This window comes from Schistocerca nitens, chromosome 8 (assembly GCF_023898315.1).
Source record: "Schistocerca nitens isolate TAMUIC-IGC-003100 chromosome 8, iqSchNite1.1, whole genome shotgun sequence".
In the NCBI taxonomy this organism is placed as follows: Eukaryota; Metazoa; Arthropoda; class Insecta; order Orthoptera; family Acrididae; genus Schistocerca; species Schistocerca nitens.
The window spans coordinates 466,462,726-466,482,187 of record NC_064621.1 but is presented as its reverse complement, the minus strand read 5'-3'; the positions used below and the strand labels follow the sequence as shown (position 1 = coordinate 466,482,187).

At 43.9% G+C, this 19,462-nt stretch overlaps 1 protein-coding gene across 1 annotated transcript in view; it reads left to right on the top strand.

Moving 5' to 3' along the window:
- LOC126199617 (AF4/FMR2 family member lilli) overlaps nt 1–19,462 on the top strand; it is a 190,935-nt gene that overhangs the window by 89,437 nt on the left and 82,036 nt on the right. The window contains exon 6 of the mRNA XM_049936545.1: nt 1,763–1,799. Within this exon, the coding sequence (XP_049792502.1) occupies nt 1,763–1,799 (37 nt within the window). The remainder of the gene's footprint in view (nt 1–1,762; nt 1,800–19,462) is intronic.

Here is a 19,462-nt window from a genome sequence, read left to right as displayed (position 1 = left end):
AGAAAATTGTTAATGTGTCATTGTTCTCGAAAGTCAAGGAATTACTGGTTTCGACATCTCGTCAGTGTCAATGTCGACAATAGGCAAAAATCGTCAATACTCTCCTTTTCCGGAAGGGATGAACTGTCTAAACATAGTTAAATTTTTACCTAATTCTCAGTGTGTGAATCTTACGCGCACCTGACCAGTTTTATTTACACCTGTATTTTATTGTTAGAGTACTCCCGGTCAGGCGAAATGCTTCAAATCGCCGATGTTCATAAGAGTGAGGTAATTAGTCCAACAATGCCAGTTTCCAACACGATTACCAGCATATGTTTGCTAGCTAAACGGTGCCCCGCAGGCCTAGTGACAAGAGGTGGAATTAACTCTCGTTATCTTGCTTCGCACGCTTGTGCCCACATTACTGTTATCGCTCTCTCTCTCTCTCTCTCTCTCTCTCTCTCTCTCTCTGTGTGTGTGTGTGTGTGTGTGTGTGTGTGTGTGTGTGTGTCGTCCTCTCCTCCCGCTCTCCCTTTTCCTCCTTCCTTCCCTCCCTCCTCCCTCCCCTCTCAGCATCAATGCAGGGGGTGCTTGCTGTTGCTATTAGCTAACCCGCCTGCCTTCATTTCCTCTATTACTAGGTCAGCGACGAACACTGCTCAATAAAATTTGCAGAGCAGCAGCTGGTAGTTTTAGCAGTGTGCAGATCAGAGGTGTGTGACCATTGGATTTTATCGTGAATACTGATTATTTTTTTCTGTTACTTATTAATAAGGAGAGCATCCGTTTCGTACACATATCAGTTTAAGAAAACTTGTTACGCAACGACAAAAGTTGCTGGTAAGTATGTACGTGAATATTTAAAATTAACTTAGAAAAATGATAGGGAGGTGGATGTTATCTTACTGCGTTAGTTCTTCGTTTAATGCCCTTTAAATGCTTAAAAAAGCGTATAAACAAGGTAGATCTACAAAGCAAAACGTATTTGCTAAAATACAAAATGCACAAAATGTTTATTACCCAAGTAACTTCAAGCGGATGCGGAGACATTTCGTACACGTCCGCAATTTTTTTCATTTCCAGACCTTACATATTATTCACAAATAATGCCTATGGAGTCGACAAGTTGTTGCGACTCTCAACCGTGTTTCTATTTCTTGTAGTTAGCTCCTTCGACTAAGAACCAAACTTGTTTCTAAATGTAGCGCAGCTTCTTTCAAAGTTGCAGTGATATGTATTTCGGTCCCTTGTGAACCCCTGATCGAATCCCTATCGTATTTAGTCACTAAACGTACCTCCCCCCACCCCATTCCTCGCGCTGTCTGCCGGCAAATTCCATATCAACGCTATAACATCTTGCTTGATTCCGTGAATGCACTTCAGTAAATGGTTAGTTTTGTATGAAGACAAGGTATGCAATGAGTGAAGATAATTCCTAGAATGGGAAAGGTTTGCGTGCGTGCGTGCGTGCGTGCGCGCGCGCGGGTGTGTGTGTGTGTGTGTGTGTGTGTGTGTGTGTGTGTGTGTGTGTGTGTGCGAGAGAGATATTGATTGATTGATTGATTTTTTGTGTGGCTTTGTTTGTGAGTGTGCGTGTTTATTGTTTGTAAGCATGCGTGGGACTTTGTTTAGTTTGTGTGTAGGACAATGACACGCTGATTCTCACACTTAACCCGAGGCTTTCTAAAATAGAAAATATAGATTATGTGTGTAAGTAACAGCTCTTGCATTTTCTTTCTGCTACTGTGCATCAGTGCTTACAGTCGTCTTTCTGTTGCAGATCTTACGGCGCCATCTCCACCGCCGTCCGTGCCATCGTAAGTACCGGTCGGCTTAATGTCCTCATAAATAGCTCCAGTTGTTATCGCAGGGAAGCGTAATCTGGACAGCCAAGAGCTGTTATATTTTTTCTCATTCCAAAAATATCGGACGGACAGCAGAAAGATAATTGATCACAAGAATTTCAACGAATCGGTAACTTCGCGTTCTTAATTGACTAACGGTTCATTTCACACCCGCCAGTAACGCCGTTGGTGGAAATGTTAATGGCATATAACTCAACAGCGGTTTGTGTGCTACGACTACTAGAAGCAAGGAAAATATCCTGGTAAAGGGCGCTTCGGGGTCCTCTATAGAGTTGTTTCCATTTTGTGTACGATTTTGATATTACTGGTGATTTACATCAGAGTTACAGAAGCTGATGCCTTCCAAAAAGATTTTGTTTTGTTGTATGTGTTTGGGGACTGAGTGGGGCAGAGTTGCCCGTATTACCCCATAACTCCTGTTCAACATTTGGCAGTTGGCTTGATAGCATCCTGTTCATGGTATCGTAAGAATCAGTTTATACATCGTTTAATGTTTTTCATCTGTATCATCTTTCCCACACCAATTTATTATTAAATTCAAACACAGTTGTGGGGCTCTGAAAACAGACATACATGTCTTGTGAGAATATTTTTGTCCTCTGTTCATGTTGTGTGGTAGAACAAACGGCTGTCGGGAACCGCCCCAAGGTTCAGTTCTGGGGGCGAAGATCACAGTTCCTTACTTTCTCTTCCCTCTCTCAAATACAATTTTCTATCATTCCAGCTTTTAACTACTACAGTTGCCAGGATTTAAAAACATAGTAATAATAGTATTCATGATGATACACGTTATAATAATGATTATCTGTTTACATTGAAACTAAGTACATTACTTTAGCATAACTTGGAAGCATAATAATTTGCACGATGTAAAATGAAAATTTGCACTCACGACTGTCCGTATTTAACGTTAAGTTGTAGACTTAGAGAAAGCTTTTGACAGTGTTGATCGGAATACTATCTTTCAAATTCTGAAGGTGGCAGAGGTAAAATACAGGGAGCGAAAGGCTATTTACAATTTGTACAGAAAGCAGATGGCAGTTACAAGAGTCGAGGGGTATGAAAGGGAAGCAGTGGTTGGGAAGGGAGTGAGACAGGGTTGTAGCCTCTCCCCTATGTTATTCAATCTTTATATTGAGCAAGCAATAAAGGAAACAAAAGAAAAGTTCAGAGTAGGTATTAAAATCCGTGGAGAAGAAATAAAAACTTTGAGGTTCGCCGATGGCATTGTAATTCTGTCAGAGACAGCAAAGGACTTGGAAGAGCAGCTGAACGGAATGGACAGTGTCTTGAAAGGAGGGTATAAGATGAATATCAACAAAAGCAAAACGAGGATGATGGAATGTAGTCGATTAAACCGGGTGATGCTGAGGGAATTAGATTAGGAAATGAGACACTTAAATTAGTAAAGGAGTTTTGCTATTTGGGGAGCAAAATAACTGATGATGGTCGAAGTAGAGAGGATATAAAATGTAGACTGGCAATGGCAAGGAAAGCGTTTCTGAAGAAGAGAAATTTGTTAACGTCGAGTATTGCTTTAAATGTCAGGAAGTCGTTTCTGAAAGTATTTGTATGGAGTGTAGCCATGTATGGAAGTGAAACATGGACGATAAATAGTATACAAGAAGAGAATAGAAGCTTTAGAAATGTGGTGCTACAGAAGAATGCTGAAGATTAGTTGGGTAGATCACATAACTAATGAGGAGGTACTGAATAGGATTGGGGAGAAGAGGAGCTTATGGCACAACTTGACTAGAAGAAGGGATCGGTTGGTAGGACTTGTTCTGAGAGATCGAGGGATCACCAATTTAGTATTGGAGGGCAGCGTGGAGGGTAAAAATCGTAGAGGGAGACCAAGAGATGAATACACAAAGCAGATTCAGAAGGATGTAGGCTGCAGTAGGTACTGGGAGATGAAGAAGCTTGCACAGGATAGAGTAGCATGGAGAGCTGCATCAAACCAGTCTCAGGATTGAAGACCACAACAACAACTAGTCATTCTCTGCAGACCTGTGTTCACAAACTTCATGGACGGACGTGTAAATGAGAAGAATGTTGTTTTTTTCGGTCCTTTCCGCATACGTTTATGAAGTGAGTGTTTCTGTTATTTTTCCCACGGTGGAGGGCAATTCCGTTTCTGTATTGCATTGATCAATTTTCTGTGATTTGTCTATTATATGTGTTGATTCGAACACAGTCGGATTGGCAGCAGGAGCCTGTGAGTTAGCGCATTTACTTGGCTGGAATGTTCTCTGCAGCCCGTCTGTCCTCAGTACCATGAGGGCTGAGCCTCATGGAAACAAGTGAAAAGTACCATATGTAAAATTATCTAAGAAGCATCGAAATTCATACACGTAAACACGTTCTTAGCAAAATAGGCTTAGTGAAGGATGTGGGAGGGGTTGGTCATAGACCCCACTGTTGTTTCAGCAGTCATTCGTTGATTTTGTCTGTTGAAGCTAGGAGCATGTGAAACTGCGTGGGAACCTTTAATAACTTGGCAATAATTCACGTAATAAGTGGAGTAGCAGCGACCGTGCGATGGCAACTATGCCAGCTGTGCAGCGGGCTGTCTGACCTACTTGGGAGACAGCGTTTCGGGACTCTTCCAGCGCCGTGCCAGCTGCTTGTGTGTGTGTGTGTGTGTGTGTGTGTGTGTGTGTGTGTGTGTGTACGCGTGCGGCGCGCGTTTCACGTGGGCTTTTGTTGCCGGTCCGTTTGCTCTCTTGTGCGATGCGTTCCCTCCTGTTGTACAGAGGGGTCGGGGACCTTGCCCTGTTGCAATGCCGTGCACATTGCCTGCGTCCAGTAGAAAACACCTCAGGTTGCATCACGTCCAGCATTCTACGGAATTGGAAAATTATTTTTTTATATGGAGTGGAGAGATAGTGGAAACAGGTGCGTAAAACTCAAGTTTTTTCGTTCTTGACGAAGACCTCTGAAGCAGTAAACAGGGGGGGGGGGGGGGGGGGGGAATACACGTGCGTTGTTGTAATAGTGACGTCGGGTGGCTGTACTCTGACAAATAAGACCTCGCCGGAGACAAAAATTCTTGTTTTACTGATTAAGTACGAGGGTGAGTCAAATGAAAACATGAAATATTTTTTAAAATATTATTTATTGTGCAGAAGTGGTACAAAGCTGTATCACTTTTCAACATAATCTCCCCCACGCTCAATGTAAGTACTCCAGCGCTTACAAAGTGCATATATTCCCAATCGTTTAGAAAAAAATTATTTGGTAGTCTGCACAACCACTCATGCACCGCGTGGCGTACCTCTTCATCAGAACGGAACTTCTTTCCTCCCATTGCGTCTTTGAGTGGTCCAAACATATGGAAATCACTTGGGGCAAGGTCTGGTGAGTACGGTGGATGAGGAAGACACTCAAAATGCAGGTCTGTGATTGATGCAACTGTTGTACGGGCAGTGTGGGGCCTTGCATTGTCATGTTGCAAAAGGACACCTGCTGACAGCAATCCACGTCGCTCTGATTTGATTGCAGGCCGCACGTGATATTTTAGGAGATCTGTGTATGATACACTGGTGACAGTGGTCCCTCTAGGCATGTAATGCTCCAAAATGACGCCTTTTTCGTCCCAAGAGAGAGTCAGCATAACCTTCCCTGCTGATGGTTCTGTTCGAAACTTCTTTGGTTTTGGTGATGAGGAATGGCGCCATTCCTTGCTCTCTCTCTCTCTCTCTCTCTCTCTCTCTCTCTCTCTCGTTTTCGGTTGGTGGAAGTGAACCCAGGTTTCGTCCCAAGTAACGATTCTTGCAAGGAAGCCATCACCTTCTCGTTCAAAGCGCCGAAGTAGTTCTTCACAAGCATCAACACGTCGTTCTCTCATTTCAGGAGTCAGATGCCGTGGCACCCATCTTGCAGACACTTTGTGAAACTGGAGCACATCATGCACAATGTGGTGTGCTGACCCATGACTAATCTGTAAACACGCTGCAATGTCATTCAGTGTCACTCGGCGGTTTTCCTTCACTATGGCTTCGACTGCTGCAATGTTCTGTGGAGCCACAACTCGTTGTGCCTGACCTAGGCGAGGAGCATCTTCCACTGAAGTCACACCATTTGCGAACTTCCTACTCCATTCGTAGACTTGCTGCTGTGACAAACATGCATCACCGTACTGAACCTTCATTCGTCGATAAATTTCAATAGGTTTCACACCTTCACTGCGCAAAAACCGAATAACAGAACGCTGTTCTTCCATGGTGCAAATCGCAAGTGGGGCGGCCATCTTTATACTGATACTGCGACGGTATGTGTGCTCCTGCACTATGCTGCCACCTACAGGACAGTCTGCACGCTGTCTTAGCACGCTTACCAACTTACAGGATAACGGCGCGAAATTTCGATTTGTTATTACAAATTTAAGGTTTTCATTTGACTCACCCTCGTAGCTAGTCAGAAGTCAGTGTGTCGTGGTTGCTGCTAAGGAGGTTGCCTCTGCTATCACATTAAGATTCCAGGTCTGTCAGCACAGTCATAACCATGCAATGGTCCTCCTCTTTCACTGCACCGCGAATGGAAATTGTTGTACAAAAGAAGCAAAGTTTATGCAACCCTCGGTATTCTTATGGCGTTCACTAGTACCGGAAACAGATGCACTCAATTTTTCGAAACTCGAGGGACATAATTTTTTATGAAATTTTGACGTAATCACAAGGGAAACTTGGTAACTCCGGCGTGTGAATTTTTTAGCTCTGGTTACACGCTAGCTGTCCTGGAACTCTTGCGATGACTTGAAAGTACTTAAGTCTTTGAATTGCGTCGCGGTGATTGGAGTGTCTGAGTTCCGCACTGAACTGAGAAGGCTGCTGGCTGGCATTACTTTTGTTATTTCTGGATCCAGCTGTGAATACTAGCAGGATGCTGTTACCACAGCGTATTTTGAGAGGAATTAATGCTTATCATTTTCCACTTTTTGCGTATGTAAAATGATTTGTTTGTGCAGTAGCTTCTGCTGACAGTGAATTCGGTCACTGAATGGCCTTTGGCTAAATTACGGGATGGTTCCTGCCGTTTGCGAGTAGAAGTCAGTTGTGCTGCGCTTTCTCGGAAGATGTGTGTGTTTGTGTTGGTTGGTTGATTTGGGGGAGGGGACCAAACAGCGAGCACATCGGTCCGATCGCATTCGGGAAGGATGGGGAAGGAAGTCGACCGTGCCCTTAGATGTGTTTGCCATGTAAAGGTGCTTTGCAAATGTATTAGTCTCGCCGTTCAGATTAATAAACGGAGAATGTGTCTGAGAGAACAGGTTATTTGCTGGCCTTTCGTAAACAGTGCCCTCTGATAATAAGAAATCGTAACTTTTGAATATACAGTAACCTTTATCTTAGTGTGTAGCAGAAAAGCGTACTTACTTATATGTTTGTAAAGAAAGAAATGCCGTACCTAGTATACTACAGATGCAGTTTGGTAGGGTGAAAACAATAGTCACCTTGGATATAAAGTTGAGAGGCCGTTGGTGTTTCGTAGGAGTTTCTTTCATAATTTCGTTCAGTCCCATGCTGTACAATTTAACATCTTATCTTGACAATCTAATTTTTTTTTGGTGACTGACTTCCGTTCTTTTTCTGATCATGTCATCACAGCCATGCGCACGTGTAACCTCTTTTACAGCGTTTTATACTGTGTCAGTCACGAGTTTCTCCTAATCTCATGTTGGATGGTTAAAAAATTTTGTATCGTGTGAATCACTATAGTATCTGATAGTGATTTGTTTTTCCCGTATGCTTGTTTGAAATTTTATCGTTGTTCTAAGGTTGAGGAGGGTCCATTGACAAAGTTAATTGTATAGCATGCAGCTGACATGACGTTATCTGTTGGAGACAATGGTTCGTGGAAGAGTAACAACACTAAACGAAAATCTCAAGGTCTTCTGTTTAATTCGAAATAGTCACACCCTGTGTAAATCCCTTTTGTGTGAAATTTTTTGTACACTGTGTGAATGAACTGTTGCAGTTAATTATTTCTTCAATTATTTTACTTTCTCTGCTTTCATTACGTATAACTTAAGCCCATCCATAAACGTGTCAGTTCCCGACTTAACTTTTTCCCACAATCATTATAATGGCTATCATTCTAACATTTACGGGTGACGTATGTTATTCAGAATTGCGAGGCGAACACAACCACAACCGTGTTTTTCTCCCGTTGTCCAACCGCTCTTACATGGTATCTACATTAATATGCAATTTTATGTGGGCGAGAAGAGGGTAGAGATTGTAGACATACATCTCTTTGGGGGGAAAAAATTTCGCTGGCCACGTATTGGTAGTACGATAATTACCGCCACCATGTCCTCCTAAAACTTTTTAAATAACGGTATTGCTACCTTTAAATGGGCACCCAAAACCGGCTTTCCATAAACCGATCTCCTATTAGGGCTTGTTGTTGCTCATTTAAACAGTCACCGATCCTGAAATGGGGGTTTCGCTCCTGTAATCGATTTCTGTTCCATGTACGTATTATACCACATTTGAGTTAGTGTTATCAGGTTGCTACATACGTAAATACTGATATATTTGCTGAATTAACAAAATAGATCTGCCTAGCAACAAACCTGTATCCTCGTTAGCCGGATGAATTTTGAATTGGTATACCCTCTCTCGCTTTTAATGGCAAAAGCGCGCGAGGCAGAGTCAGTGGCTGGTGATCAAACTTCAGCTGATTTTATTCCCAGGGGAATAATAATGTCTCTTCACGCATTGGGAAGTTATCAGTTTACGGGAAGATTTCAGTTTACCGAGTAAGGTGGCGCCTTGGTTAGCGCACATGACTCGCATTAGGGAGGACGAGGGTTCAAACCCGCGTTCGGCCATCCTGATTTAGATTTTCCGTGATTTGCCTAAATATCTTCAGACGAGTGACGGGATGGGTCCTATGAAAGGGAACGGCCGATTTCCTTCCCCATCCTTTCCTAATCTGAACATGTGCTCAGTCTCTAATCACCTAGTTGTCGACGGGACGTTAAACATTAATCTCCTCCTCCTCATATTCTATAATGCTGGGGTAAAAATCGTTCAGATGGGCTTAATGTAAAAGCTTGGCTTTCGTTAATTGACGGGTAAGGTATTAAACGTCGCTTCTTGAACGCACTTCTTGCTCCTTTGATTGCAGTATCGTCCATTAGGAAATCTTACGCTTACGCTCACGACAAAAACGGAAAGGTTTATTTACAGTCAAAGTTCCTGTAAAACTTAAGTTGCTGGGAAAACCAATTTTGACCACGTTAGCAAAATCGATTCGCACCTTAACGTGCACATATAACAGCGAAAAATGGGTTTCCGAAATTCGATTTTCGTCTTCCGTAAGTTGTCACATCTAAATGTTTGTACATCACCCCGTTCTTCCCTCTGTAGTGGAATGATAGGTAGTAGGTAGCAAGCACCACGGGGAGGGGGGAGAATCGTGTGTTTACCGCAGCAAGCGGCAGTACCTGTTCCAGTCGGAAGAGTGTAGTTGCGCCTTTACACAAAGGCTCGCTGTACTGTTCCCACTGGTCGCCGACACGCCGCGCCGTGTATTCATACGGCGCGGAAGGCAAGACTAGGCATGGGAACAGCGCCGAGGGGGTCACTGATTCACCGCAGCTGCGTACGCACGTGTGAAGTTAGGATGTCAGATATTTACTTCTACCACTGTTCGTGTGCCAACAATGAGGCTTCCTAAATATTCGGCCGAGCTGTTGGATATAGTAGTGTACCGGAAGGAATCATCGTTGGACGGTCGTAAGGAACTGCAGAAGAATTTGCACAAAATTTCCACTTGGTGTAATAAATGAGTCCTCCTCAAATGTGGATGACTGTAAGATAATGTTTGCAACAAAGAGCAAGAACTATTTACTATCTGATTACGAGAATATTGGTTAATATCTTGAGCACGCCACGTAAGTATTTAGAAGAAGGTAGTACTAAGAAGCGATATGAAATGGTGCGATGACGTAAAATAACTTATTACAGAAAGCGAAAGGATCATTAAAATTTACTTGAAGGGTTCTGAGGACGTGCAGTGCATCTGCAAATAAACCTAGTGCGCCCGTTTCTAGAGTACTGTCCTAACATTTGGAGTCCTTACGAATCAGGCAAGGCGACAGATGCCGAAAGAAATCAGGGACATGCTGCTAAGATAGTAACAAATTGTAACGAAAATGTAACAAAAGTGCTCGGGGAAATTAAATGGGGTCGTAGAAAGATGAAATATGTCTCGCGAAAGCCTGTTGGTTCAGATGAACGTATAGGCAGTCAGTCATTTTTCCCTACCTCAGCACGCGAATAGAACAGGAAAGGAAATGGATTATTGGTACAGTGTGCCCTCTGCTATGCACTGCATTTTAACTTGGGGAATGTATACATACATATAGAACTACAGTCAGTTCATGGAGACTCCAACTGGTGCCCGAAAATGATTACAAATTTCGCGGCATACATGTAAAGCATCAGGCTCAGGGCACATGAAGCTGTAATTTGATACGATGTTGGGAACCTGCTTCTTTGCTCCCAGGAAAAAACACCGCAAACGATTTCGTTTTCTTTCCATAAACAAGAGAAAAATACCCATTTGTATCGGAATACAAGACGTGAAGCGAACGCCTGGAGCCAGTCACAACCTTTAAATATCCAGGGATAATACCACAAAGTAACCTGAATATAACTAAACTTAAAAACCAGTTTGTGGAAGCTGAATAGAAGTCTCATATTTGTCGGGAATTGTCTGAAAAAGGGAGATGCACAATGGGACGCATATACTGGGATCATTTCTAGCGTATTGCGAACGAATTTAGATATACGCTTGCATGAACGTAACAGGTCAGTACAGCTCTTACGGAAATGCAACCTTTGTGATCAGGGAATTTACACAGCAATATTTGGAATAAAGGCGACCTTTTTTCCCCATAACTCTGTTGCTTATGCTTGGTGGAAGACTGTACAAAAATTATACTGATAGAACCGTCTGTCCCACCGAATGGATCATGATTGGAATTCAGAGGCAATTCGCTCTCACGCTGCATGCGAAAGGGAGATAGTACAGTGGATACTACCGGTACAATGTGGTTAATAAAAGCTTCCGGAATATTTATGCAGCCTCTAATAACTTGCCAGAGACTGGAGATAGACACAAACATTCTGTCAGTGTATTTAGTGATGGATTAGGCCTACATATGCTGCATACTTCAGTCACGCGTTCTGTGGTTTATGAGATCCAGACAGGCTTTCGAAATTGTGTGTTGACGGATGACAGAGTTTACTCTGGTGTGAGAGGCTGAATGAGGAAGTGCAGGATTTGTCGCACAACTTCGACGACATGACGGGCACTGTAAATAAAGTATCAGATCTTCTTAGTCAGCAGACATAGCTTCTCCAACTGAAGAGTGGGTTTGCTTGCGAAGCAAGTCTTCGTCACATCGTGCCCTTTAACGGAAGATGCCATGACATTCTGTAGTTACTGAAAAAGTTTATTGTCGTTCGCTTTTCCCGGAAACAAAGTATGAAATGTTTGTATCTGTCATGGGTTATAGGTAACTGAGTTCCAGATAGGATTTTACGTTTTAGTAATCAACAGCAATTTTCAGAGCCCTTGTCTTTTAGCATGGTAACTTTGCTCCTGCCGATCCACATTTTCTAAGGTGTTCCCCTTGATGTATCATCTGACAATTAGGCTACAAGCGCATTTTATTTCTTACTGTCCTCGTAGTCGTCAGGGACAGAGATAAATGTGAGGGGACCAGAAGTTTCATTTTAGAAACGCATCGTGTGTCGCTCTCTCCCTTTCAGGCGATCCCCGCACACGGCTGACGATGCTTCTTCGTATAACACAGAGCTGCATTATGCCAATCCTGCAATTTTTCAGCGCTGACAGAAGTGTGATGTCATCCAAATAGTGGTTAGTAATCACACAATGAAGCAGTAGTCTGTAAAGCTACTCCGCAAGAAAACACGAATGATCTCTAAAACACAAATCGAGCTTATTGATAGTTCGCAGTATGTTCAGTAATGCAGGATTTTGCCTGTGCACGGTCGTTCATGTTAGTACACAAAGCTACAAATCCTCGTCTCGTTACGATGTGTGCTCCATTGCATAGTTGTGTGGATATTTCCCTGTCAGTATAAACTGGCATTCGCGTCAAGTGCACTCGATACATCCACACGAATACTGTTCGGCGCTTAACATGATGTGCAATATAAGCAATGAGTCGCAGATTCCGAAGGTCAGTGGACGAGAAGCGGATGTTACGCAAGTAACACTAACGGAAGGGCTAGGGATAATTTGTTTCGGTCATGGAAAGAACTCGAGAGAGCAGGGGATTATAAACAAGCGCTGCAAATGTATGGTGCAAGAACGTAATCCATAGGAGATACAGCTTGATTTAATAAGTTGCTCCGAAGGAAACATGGCGACGCAACACACTTCGAAACTCAAGCTATGGACGATACTGATTGTGTTCTGACAACGTCAAACAAAAATAGCTCCGTGAGGCTATTTGCAGATGACTCGGTTGTCTACAAGAAAGTAGCAACATCAGAAGACTCGTACGTACTCCAGGAAGACCTGCAGAGGATTAATGAATGGTGCGACAGCTGGCAGCTTTCCCTAAACGTAGATAAATGTAATATAATGCGCATACATAGGGGCAGAAATCCATTCCAGTACGATTATGCCATAGGTGGTAAATCATTGGAAGCGGTAACGACCGTAAAATACTTAGGAGTTACTATCCGGAGCGATCTGAAGTGGAATGATCACATAAAACAAATAGTGGGAAAAGCAGGCGCCAGGTTGAGATTCATAGGAAGAATTCTAAGAAAATGTGACTCATCGACGAAAGAAGTAGCTTACAAAACGCTTGTTCGTCCGATTCTTGAGTATTGCTCATCAGTATGGGACCCTTACCAGGTTGGATTAATAGAAGAGATAGACATGATCCAGCGAAAAGCAGCGCGATTCGTCATGGGGACATTTAGTCAGCGCGAGAGCGTTACGGAGATGCTGAACAAGCTCCAGTGGCGGACACTTCAAGAAAGGCGTTACGCAATACGGAGAGGTTTATTATCGAAATTACGAGAGAGCACATTCCGGGAAGAGATGGGCAACATATTACTACCGCCCACATATATCTCGCGTAATGATCACAACGAAAAGATCCGAGAAATTAGAGCAAATACGGAGACTTACAAGCAGTCGTTCTTCCCACGCACAATTCGTGAATGGAACAGGGAAGGGGGGATCAGATAGTGGTACAATAAGTACCCTCCGCCACACACCGTAAGGTGGCTCGCGGAGTATAGATGTAGATGTAGATGTAGATATTTTGTTTTCAAGTCCTAACAACGGGGTCAGTTTCCATTACAGAAATTTAAAATGCAGATTGTGCTTGGTATTGTGGGTGAAATGATATTGCACATTACGTTTCTATAGTTAATGCCAGTGTGAGATTAAACGTGAAAATATGCAAACAGAGGCTGCCGAGTAGACAATGTTTTAACCAGAGACGTTCTTTTTTTCCGTGACGCTCGACGCAATACTTTGGCATCGCAATACTTTGGCATCGCAAGGATTAGATAGCTACCTCTTCATCTTCTTTTCTCTTTTTATTTTTTTAAGGTCACTACACAGAGTCTGAACTGCAGAGTTCAACGAAGTTACAGTGTGATCCAGATCGTTCATTGACGTTTGTAAAAACAATGTATTTCTTATCAAACTCCGAAGCGCCCTGATTGACTGATGAACGTCATTCTAATAAACAAGCTCTGAATCACTCTCGCACGTCATCTGCTATGCACACACAGTAGCAAGTCATGTAATACGCGAAAACATAATCGGTAGCAGATCAAAGTATTCCTTAACCTCTTTACGGTTTGCGCCCACATGTGCTCGTTGTTGAGTTTAGGCTGCGTGTTGTTTCCCTAGCCGGCGTCAAGAACAGGTGAGCCATCTCCAACGATTTGTGTACGCGGAGAAACGCGCGCGTGCTCCCCCCCCCCCCCCCTCTCTCTCTCTCGCGCACACACAGGGGGGGGGGGGAGGGCGGTGACAGTGGGGCGGCGGGGAGGGAGACTAAAACACTTGGTGTCCGATTACGGGCGCGTTTTAATTAGCTTAAGGCCGAATGAGGTTACTCAGTATTTTGAAGAAGTGGTGGCCATCGATGTTTCCCCGCAATACAGTATTTTCAAAATAATATCGAGAAACTTTCTTTAGTAATACCGTCTGTGATTTCCCTCGTGATTCCGTTCAAACCACTGGGTGTCTATAACGTCATGAGCATCAGAGGTACGTTAAAGGCTAGTGACTTTGTGTCGGTATCAGCTACCTAACTGACCTGGAAAACAAGACAGACCGAGCTGTAGTCTCACTGTTACTATGTTGTTAGTAGCGTAGAATGAGTGTTGTTGAGAGGTTTGACGACGTTGCGTACAAAAATTTTAAAAATGCAGTAACTGTGCTATATTGGTTAGCGCGCGTCCACACATAATGTTAGCAGAGACGTATATTCTTGCTATTTCGGCGTAGGTTGTGAAAACGGTATCTCGGAAGTCTGTTAGTATGTTTTTGCTGTGAGTATTGTGGAAGCAGAAGTGGCGGCGCCTCCCGTGTGTCTCGACGTTTCCCGGCGGGTGAGGATGCTAGTGACACAACCTGGCGGCGTGGTTTGCCGGCCAGTGCGAGGCTTTGGGGCTTATCGATTGGCGTGCCGGGGTCCGCCGCTACAGACCGCCCTCCCTGCCTGTACACGGCCGCTCGCTTGCTTGTCTCAGCTGCGCTCCGGGTTGACTCGTGCGATTCCGTGCCTCTCCGCCGTCTTTCTGCTCACACCACCGAAAGCAAGAGCCCCATTAAAAAAAAAATGCTCAGTGAGGCAAGGCAAAGGTGATAACGTTTATATGATACTCTCCCCATTTACTGTGCTTACGTTACGAGACAAAATTTACTCTCTCGAGGTCTACGAGAACCGAGCATCATCTTACGAGCTAATGTGAAAGATGTAAAGGGACCTCTTACTTGTAATTTTTTTCAGGTATATAATTAAATCACCAAACGTTTATTGATAAATTTCATTCCGCGCTGCATAACATTGGCGGAAAACCCGCGTTACTGCTGGCATCTCGCATTAAACTGTGTACATGGACACATTTTTATATACGGTATGTTGCTAGGCATGCTTCGTGTAGCGGTCGATTACACCCTTCCCTGTTCCATTTACCGGCGGTACGACTGTTAAGCTTCCGCTTTGTTTCTGGTGAGTCCAGACTGAAGACAGGTTTGATTGAGCTCTCAACATAAGCCTGTCCCCTGCCGGCCTCCTAATCTTTTCATAATTGCTGCAACTTTCCATTTCAACCTTCTTACTGCACACGAGAAGCCTACAATCCCCCCCCCCCCCCTCTCTCTCCCTCCCTCCCTCGCCCTCCTCTACCAGCTCGACGGTCTCTCGATGCCTCAAATGGTTCAAATGGCTCTGAGCACTATGGGACTTACCTGAGGTCATCAGTCCCTAGAACTTAGAACTACTTGAACCTAACTAACCTAAGGACGTGAAACACATCCATGCCCGAGGCAGGATTCGAACCTGCGACCGTAGCAGTCGCGCGGTTCCGGACTGAAGCGCCTAGAACCGCTTGGCCGCTCCGACCAGCTCCATGCCTCAAAGTGTCATACAAAATCGCAACACCAAAAAATAATTAATGTGGAGTACTGAAATTTCAGGTATACATTTATGTAGGCAACGTATTCAAGTTATTAACATTGCAAGATCACAGGTTAATGTAAGCGCGAGATAAGCCATTGCAAATGTGAAATGCTGGTAATTAATAACCAGTGTAACCGCCACAATGTCGAATGCAAGCATACAAATATGCATACATCATTTTGTCCAGGTGCCGGACGTCAGTTTGTGGGAAGATGTTCGATGCCTATTGCACTTGGTCAGTCAAAATAGGGACTGTTAATGCTGTTTGTGGATAATACTACAGTTGTCCGAGGGTGTCCCATATCTGCTCTATTGGAGACCTGATGATCAATTGGAGACATATCTGCTAGGTTAACAACAGCGGTATGTGGGCGAGCGTTGCCCTGTTGGTAAATACTCCCAGGAATACTGCTCATGAATGGCAGCTCAACAGGTCGAATCACCAGACTGACTGACAAATTTGCAGTCAGGGTGCGTAGGATAACCAAGGGATGCTGCCATACGAAATCACACTCCGGACCATAATTCCAGGTGTCTAACACACAGATACGTTGGCTGCAGGCCGTCAACCGCTCTCCTCCTAACGAACACACAACGGTCACTGGCCCCGAGACAGGACCAGCTTTCACCAGAGAACACAAGTGACCGCGCCCGGTATTGTTGCGAACGTGCATTCTCGTGATCAACGTTGCCAGAGTCGTGTGCAGTGGCTACATTCCTGCTTCGTCTTTCTACAGTATCGCAGAAGGAACATCCAGTTTCTTATAGCCATACTACACGGCCTCGTTCAAGCTCAGTGAGGTGTTGATGATGGCGTCCTTTTGGCCTTAAAGGCATTCTTGACTAACATCAACTCTCCACGTTCATTGTTAAAGGTAACGAACACTCAACGACCGTTACGGCGTGTATTTAACCTGATTTACATCTCTTCATCAGTTTGGATTCCGTAGAAATGTTGGAACACGTGAGGCAATACTGACCCTATGACTTATCTTAGAAGCTAGATTAAAGAAAGGCAAATCTACGTTTCTAGCATTTGCAGACTGAGAGAAAGCTTTTGACAATGTTGACTGGAATACTCTCTTTCACATTCTAAAGGTGGCAGGGGTAAAATACAGGGAGCGAAAGGCTATTTACAATTTGTACAGAAAGCAGATGGCAGTTACAAGAGTCGAGGGACATGAAAGGAAAGCAGTGGTTGGGAAGGGAGTGAGACAGGGTTGTAGCCTCTCCCCGATGTTATTCAATCTTTATATTGAGCAAGCAGTGAAGGAAACAAAAGAAAAATTCGGAGTAGGTATTAAAATCCAAGGAGAAGAAATAAAAACTTTGAGGTTCGCCGACGACATTGTAATTCTGTCAGAGACAGCAAAGGACTTGGAAGAGCAGTTGAGCGGAATGGATAGTGTATTGAAAGGAGGATATAAGATGAACATCAACAAAAGCAAAACGAGGATAATTGAATGTAGTCGAATTAAGTCGGGTGATGCTGAGGGAATTAGATTAGGAAATGAGACATTTAAAGTAGTAAAGGAGTTTTGCTATTTAGGGAGTAAAATAACTGATGATGGTCGAAGTAGAGAGGATATAAAATGTAGATTGGCAATGGCAAGGAAAGAGTTTCTGGAGAAGAGAGATTTGTTAACATCGAGTATAGATTTAAGTGTCAGGAAGTCGTTTCTGAAAGTATTTGTATGGAGTGTAGCCATGTATGGAAGTGAAACATGGACGATAACTAGTTTGGACAAGAAGCGAATAGAAGCTTTCGAAATGTGGTGCAACAGAAGAATGCTGAAGATTAGATGGGTAGACCACATAACTAATTCGGAGGTACTGAATAGAATTGGGGAGATGAGTTTGTGGCACAACTTGACTAGAAGAAAGGATCGGTTGTTAGGACATGTTCTGAGGCATCAAGGGATCACCAATTTAGTATTGGAGGGCAGCGTGGAGGGTAAAAATCGTATAGGGAGACCAAGAGATGAATACACTAAACAGATTCAGAAGGATGTAGGTTGCAGTAGGTACTGGGAGCTGAAGAATCTTGCACAGGATAGAGTAGCATGGAGAGCTGCATCAAACCAGTCGCGGGACTGAAGACCACAACAACAACAACAACAACAACATTCTCATAGTTGCGCTACTGCTGCTGTTCTCAGACGAATGGCGTGAAATTTGAATAGACATCGTCTTTCAGACGTAGAAACACGCCTACCAACTTTCGTACATGTCGCACGAATCATTGTTGGTGTCGCGATTTTTTTTCGTCAGTATTTTAACCGATCTCTTCTCCGAGACTAGTTTGTTCCATAAATACTGCGGTACGAGTTCGTATCTCTCTAATTCTACCATTGCCGGCCGGAGTGGCCGAGCGGTTCTTGGCGCTATAGTCTGGAACCGCGCGATCGCTACGGTCGCAGGTTCGAATCCTGCGTCAGGCATGGATGTGTGTGATGTCTTTAGGTTAGTTAGGTTTAAGTAGTTCTAAGTTCTAGGGGGACTGAGGACCTCAAAAGTTAAGTCCCACAGTGCTCAGAGCAGTTTGAACCAATTCTACCATTATGTTCCACCCCGTCTTTCAGTGTACTACGATTACTGAGTATTATTCGAATGAATCTCTACATGGCATCTGGCTTTCCTACTGTAAAATTCTTCAGTCTCCGTACGTGTTCATCCATATATTTAGCGGATGTGACTTTCTCGTGATTGGCTGTCGTGTTGTCAAACAGTAACGGCTATGTCTACCTATTTAGCGCGGTAGGCTGCGCTCTGGAGTGTCGAGGATCGACTAACAGTGCGAAGCGTTGATCCTCAGCGGGCTTCCTGATTTTTCACTACAGTTCCCTAGCGTTGCGACTTCTCTATATGCTGTGGCGTCATGTAACACGAACACAGTTGCTAAGTTTGTTAGCGAAGGACTGGCGGTGTTACGGTAGTACAGCGCTTCGTGGGCGAGTGTTGCTGCCGTGTTGTTCCGCGGGCAGGTCGGCCACTGTTCCGCCGTTCGCGAAGCAAAGGCGAGCGGTGCGTGACGTCACGCAGCGCGGCCGTGGGAAGCGCTCTGCACCACCTGGCGGCCGCTTCCGCCGCCAGAAAAACTGCACTGCTGTCCCCTCCAGCTGCTCTGCACTCACCCCACGCTCGCGCTGACCTTATTCGAGTCAGGCTTAATCCAGGCGTTGCTCCTCATGATTGCGCAAAGTTCCACCCAGTAGAATTGGGTCATTTGCTCGCAGCGTGCGCAGCTAGGTGTCGGCAAGGTGGCGCCACGTGTTATTATTTGTTAACACAATCTGGTCGTTGCTCGCAATAATTACATGATGGTGCTGCTGCCAGAAGTTACAACTTTCTCAGCATAAAACTTCATTTCGCCTTATTGTGCGTTCATACAATTGATATCATAAAAAGCGCACGTGCCCGTGTTTTCCAAGCACTGAAACTTAATCCACGTAACCACTTAGGTCGCTTTAATGTAACCCGTCAAGTTTCCTCTTTCATTGTTAATCGATTTTGAAGAACGAAATGTGAATAATAGGCATACTTTCAGAGAAGTGTGAAGATTCGTAAGTCGGGTAGGGTCCCACTTAACCATTTTATCATAAATCGATACTTTATTAGGAACTCCCGAAAATGCTAATCTCGCATCCTCTTTTTATTTATTTATTTTTTATTTAACAGCGTGTGTGGACATTTGCTGTTCATTGCAAAGTAATTAACATGGTACCGTTTTTTATCGATTTTTACAGTTTTCTTGATGTTTTCGTTGGGATAAAATTACGGTTATCACTGTTCTGATATTTGATACAGAACTAGCATATTCCACGTCGCGTGTTGACATAGTGGTGTCAGAAATATAATCTTCCAAGATACTCAGTACCCAGATATTTTTGTATTAATCTCGTGTAATCTG